At 33.5% G+C, this 5385-nt stretch overlaps 1 protein-coding gene across 3 annotated transcripts in view; it reads left to right on the top strand.

Annotated features, from left to right (window-relative positions):
• The window catches only part of LOC107748461 (protein kinase C theta type-like), a 28459-nt gene that overhangs the window by 13884 nt on the left and 9190 nt on the right, over positions 1-5385 (top strand). For 2 of the 3 annotated variants that reach the window (XM_016563239.1, XM_016563240.1), the window contains exons 1-5: positions 1641-1696; positions 1876-2056; positions 4366-4397; positions 4505-4590; positions 5008-5137. In XM_016563239.1, the coding sequence (XP_016418725.1) occupies positions 1666-1696; positions 1876-2056; positions 4366-4397; positions 4505-4590; positions 5008-5137 (460 nt within the window). In that variant the 5' untranslated portion in view covers positions 1641-1665. Of the gene's footprint in view, positions 1-932; positions 1133-1364; positions 1426-1640; positions 1697-1875; positions 2057-4365; positions 4398-4504; positions 4591-5007; positions 5138-5385 lie in introns of those variants that run through there. The other variant, XM_016563241.1, reaches the window with a different exon arrangement.

Consider the following 5385-nt stretch of genomic DNA (forward strand, 5'->3'; position numbering starts at 1 on the left):
ATATTTATATATATATATATATATATATATATATTTGTTTTTTTTGTTTTTTTTAATGCATCATATATTTACTTGCACGGATGTCTATAGCTGGTAAAACGTGGGTGTAAAGCAGATCAGATGAAATGATAAGCAGTTGTACAGACATGCATATTACTCAAACATAGCCACTAAGCAGTATTGAGGACACAAGGCTTTCCCAGCAACCCCTTTGGTTTCATTCTCTACAACCAACCACAACCACACATACCTGTCAAAATATAAAGTGTCATGTCATTCTGAAACACTTTTGAAGCATCTCTACTGTCAAGTACAAGTCAGATAAACTGTATGTCAAGTTTTTTTTATTATTTGTTTAATGTCAAATTACACATTAAATGAAAGTGTTTGTATTTCTAAGTGAAACAACAGAATTTAACCAACCAAATTAAATAAATAAATATAAATGTAGAGCTGTACTTGATTTTATCTATTTGGGAATTTATTGGATTATGAAAAGTAGGCATTATACACCAGAATGAAGGCAGGTGGTTGGAGGGGAGGGGCTAAATATAAGAGGACTCGATGATGTCAGCAAAAAGGAAAGTCGTTTTAAGAGTTATTTGATGCATCATGCACAATAAGACCAGGAACAGCATTAGATTTTAAATGTCATGTTGACTTTAACTAAAGGACATTTTTGATATTCTACCAAAATTGCATGGTTTCATTTGCATGGTACTATATTTGTCTTCCTGCAGTAAAAGCTGTCAGATTATATCGAACAGTTAGAGCATTGTGCCATTTCAGTGGTATTAGTTTCAGATCCGGTAAATCCAGTTAGAATGCTGTAACACACATGAAGTGATTTACTCGTGCTGAAGCTTAGTCCAGTCAAACTGTCAGTGGTGTGGAACTGATTTGGAGGTGTATTTGTGTGTGTGTATATGTAGAAAAGGGTCAGGTGTACAAACAGAAGCGGCCCACCATGTATCCCCCCTGGAGCAGCACATTTGATGCTCACGTCCACAGAGGACGAGTAATGCATGTGGTGGTCAAGGACAAGACGGCTGAGCTAAAGACGGAGGCTACTGTTCAACTCGACACCCTCGCTTCACGCTGTAAGAAAGAGAACGGCAAATTGGAGATCTGGGTGAGAGTTTGTGTGTGATCAACAGTGGTGACATGCTCAGAAAATCAAATCAAAGCTAAATGGAAACAAATGTGTTGCCAGTGCTGATATACAGTCAACCATTGGGTGGATTAGAACACTAAACTGCTCATATTAAAAAAATTAATTAAAAAAAATTGAGCAAATGGATGTGTTATAAATGTTTTCAATATATTTTCAATAAATCCGAGAGATTCATTTTCGTGTATTATAGGTTGAACTGAAGCCACAGGGTCGCTTATTGATGGAAGCGCACTATTTTTTGGAGAGGAGTGGTGAGTATTTCTAAATCAAATCAAAGCTAAATGGAAACAAATGTGTTGCCAGTGCTGATATACAGTCAACCATTGGGTGGATTAGAACACTAAACTGCTCATATTAAAAAAATTAATTAAAAAAAATTGAGCAATGATAATGTTATAAATTTATAAATGTTTTCAATATATTTTCAATAAATCCGAGAGATTCATTTTCGTGTATTATAGGTTGAACTGAAGCCACAGGGTCGCTTATTGATGGAAGCGCACTATTTTTTGGAGAGGAGTGGTGAGTATTTCTCAAAATCAGATCCACACACAATCTCTCACTGATTAATATATTAATGCAAGCATTATTACTTCTATTATTACGTTATCATTTTTTATGAGCTGATGGATCTCGCCCACTGGGATTAGGGGACATAAATAATTTTTGGTGTTTTTGTGTGGGTTCTTGTTTGTTCTTAGACGCTTCAGGTCACGGTGAAGGAGATGGAGAAACCGAACGGGAAAAAGAAGGAGTGTTCGCACTGCATCACAGACGAGGAGCCATCAAACAGGCTAAAGTTCATGTGGTCAAATGTCACGAGTTTACCGCCACCTTTTTCCCTCAGCCGACCTTCTGTTCAGTCTGCAAGGAGTTTGTCTGGTATTATGTCTCAAATATACATATTTAAAACAACACTCTTATTAGGAAATAACTTCTACAGATAACATGAAACAACATGAATCAGCATTCACAACTTACGTAAAATAATGTGGGGTGGAATTTTATGGATTAATCTATTGATCTATTTTAATTTGACTGGATTAAAACATGTTAACAAGGAAAATACTGATTAATGATATTTTTCACCTATATTGCCTTGATTACATCAGCAGAGAAAGTTATAACCTTTTGATGAAAACAAAGATTTTTTTTTCTATAAAATACTTTGCACTGACAAAGTGTGAACTGTATAAATACAGAGTTCTGGCATGAAACTCTAGATGGCGCAGTCCAATAGGTCTAACTAAATCTGACCTAATGACATCATTATCACATGGCACAGCTGATTGGTTCTCTCCTGTATCGGTAGCCAATGAGCTCACTGCTCAACATTCAAATATATGACTAGTGCTTGCCGTAGCAGTTGCAGCTTGCTTCAGGAACCCCCCACCTTCCCCAGCTCCACCTGTATAGATCTGCTACGAGGTGATTCATGTATGCTATATGGATTTCATGGTCTCTTTAGAACATCATTCAATCATTGAATCATTAAAAAAATACTAAACTAGAATAAATCTTATCAAATGTACTCAACATCAAATTTACATTATGACATATAGGTGTATGATATATAATGGTGAGAATATATATGGGCCATTCTACAGAATTGGTCCAAACTGCTGTCCCACAACCAAAAAACACATTTAAAAAGCATTTATGTATTCAAATCTTAGATGTTTACTAAGATCATTCTATTCTCTACTGAAACCCACAATAATATTTAAAATATAAGTAAGCTTAATATATATATAAAATCATAATTTATTGGGTACTTTCAATTGGGAGGTGGCTGTCACGAACCCTAACCCCTAAGTTTCAACTTATGAAAATGATATTGAAATAATTTTTGTATTTTCTTTCCATTGTTGTTTTTAAAAATATATTTTTGATTCTTTTAAAAAGTGAAGTTCAAAAAAATATTTATTTTATATTTTCTTTTTTTTAAATTATGAAACTTTCTGTTAAAAATGTGTCCCGCATTTTCCATGTCACTACCGAAACAGTGTATGTTTTAGTTCATTGGCTGAGACTGAAATTAACTACACCCCTACATTTATGATCAGGAAATATTTATGTCTCTCTCTCTCTCGTAGCTACAGGGTGAGTTAAATGTGTTCAAAAGCCTGAAAATCTGTGTGTAACTCTAAGGAATGTCACTACCGAACACCTTTTTTCTGCAATTAAGCGCACTTTTTGGAAGTTTTTCCATATCATTTAATTGTTATGTGTGTACAACTGTTCAGAACTGTGCTAGCTAACCATGTGCTGATTAGCATCTTTGAGATAAGTTTAAAAGTATCTAAAATTGTCACTACCGAAACATTTGGTGGAGTTTCGGTAGTGACATCTTTGTTTTTTTGGGTGTTATCCCATAAAATTGTCCCTACCGAAACAGTCACGACCGAAACATGTCATCATTGTTTTTAGTACAGTTATGCAGTTCTTTTTTTTGTATTTTAGTATTTTTTTCTTGTAGTTTTAGTATGCAAGTTAAAATTCTGTAATGTGATGTGGTCGCTACCAAAGCATTACTGTCTGTCACTACTGAAAATGTGCAGTCACTACCAAAACATGGGATGTTTTGTCAAAAATAAAGTGTACTGAATTATCAACTAAGATGTTATGATAGTTTTTGGTTCAATGTATATTCAAACTAATGAATCCTTAACTTTGAACTCAGTATGATCAACTTTTTTCCTTTTACAAAGAAAAATTGGATTCAAAATACAACAAATCTCATAAATTACACTTGAAATATTGTTAAAAATGTAACTGTTATTGATTTACCTCTGCAAAAATTTATAAAATAGCAAAAAATATATATATTTACAATGTAGATGTAAGCTAAATCTTAATAGGTCAATATAACCCTTCTAATTAAATTATTATTACTGTTTCGGTAGTGACAAATTTGGGGAGAGGGCAAATATTCCAAAACTCTGAAAATACAATATGAGAATTAACTGCACAATTACTAGAAATGTGTAACTTAGATATTATACAATTTGCATATATATATATATATATATAGAGAGAGAGAGAGAGAGAGAGATAGATAGATAGATATGTATGTATATTTATATGCAAAAAATAGCACTTACATTATATTACATTATACATTACTAATATTTATATAACATAACATATTAACATTATAAATATAAATGTGGTTTCTTTTCCTATTTCAGGGGCCTGAATAAACAGGGATATCAGTGTCGGCGTAAGTCATTTTTTTCACATCCTCATTGCTGTAGCGGTTCCTATACAAGTTTCCACTGAATCACTGTCAGGACTCCTCCTACACACTTCTCTCTGTTTTTTCCCCAGAATGCAATGCTGCCATCCATAAAAAGTGTATCGACAAAGTCATCGCCAAATGCACAGGCTCAGCAATAAACAGTAAAGAAACCATGGTAAACACAAGGTTCTTTTCATCACCCTTTTATACAATTACATAAAGCACACAAAGTGTTTTGTTTCGTTTATGGTTACTTAACACTCACAAAAGGGTTTTGGTGCCCTGATTTTACAGTAAGTCAGAGACCTTTGGACATTTTGTGCAACTGTAGGCTAATTATAGATTCAGCAAAGCTTTATTAATCTGCAAATGAATGCATGATTATAAATATTTAAGAAAATTAATCATCTTTTTGTCTCAGAATCCTTCCTCTTTCAGTAATTGGTAAATGCCACAAAATAGTTTTTCCAACCTTTACTGAGTCACGCTGAAAATAACGAATGACGTTTTGGACAAATGTTCTTGTTGACCTGGTGTGTGAGTGTGTGTATGTGTTCTACACTAAATATGTGTGCATATGTGTGTGTTTCAGATCCATAAAGAACGTTTTAAGATTGACATGCCTCACAGGTTTAAAGTGTATAACTACATGAGCCCGACATTCTGTGAGCACTGCGGAACCTTGTTGTGGGGTCTTGCTCGGCAGGGCCTTAAATGTGAAGGTGATTCATTACACAACCACATGCCAACTATGAATGTCTAAGGGTCATTCTGTGAAAGGATCATTCTGTTTTTTTCCATTTTGTAAACGTCTATACTATTCTATCAAAAACTGTGTTTAAATAATGTAATTATTACATTAAAATTAGTAATTAATCACATCCAAAATAAGAGTTTTTGTTTAAATAACGTGTGTACTGTGTATATTTCTTATGTATATATATATATATATATATATATATATTTTTTT

This window comes from Sinocyclocheilus rhinocerous, unplaced genomic scaffold (genome assembly GCF_001515625.1).
Source record: "Sinocyclocheilus rhinocerous isolate Xijiao unplaced genomic scaffold, SAMN03320098_v1.1 scaffold78, whole genome shotgun sequence".
NCBI classification, from domain to species: Eukaryota; Metazoa; Chordata; class Actinopteri; order Cypriniformes; family Cyprinidae; genus Sinocyclocheilus; species Sinocyclocheilus rhinocerous.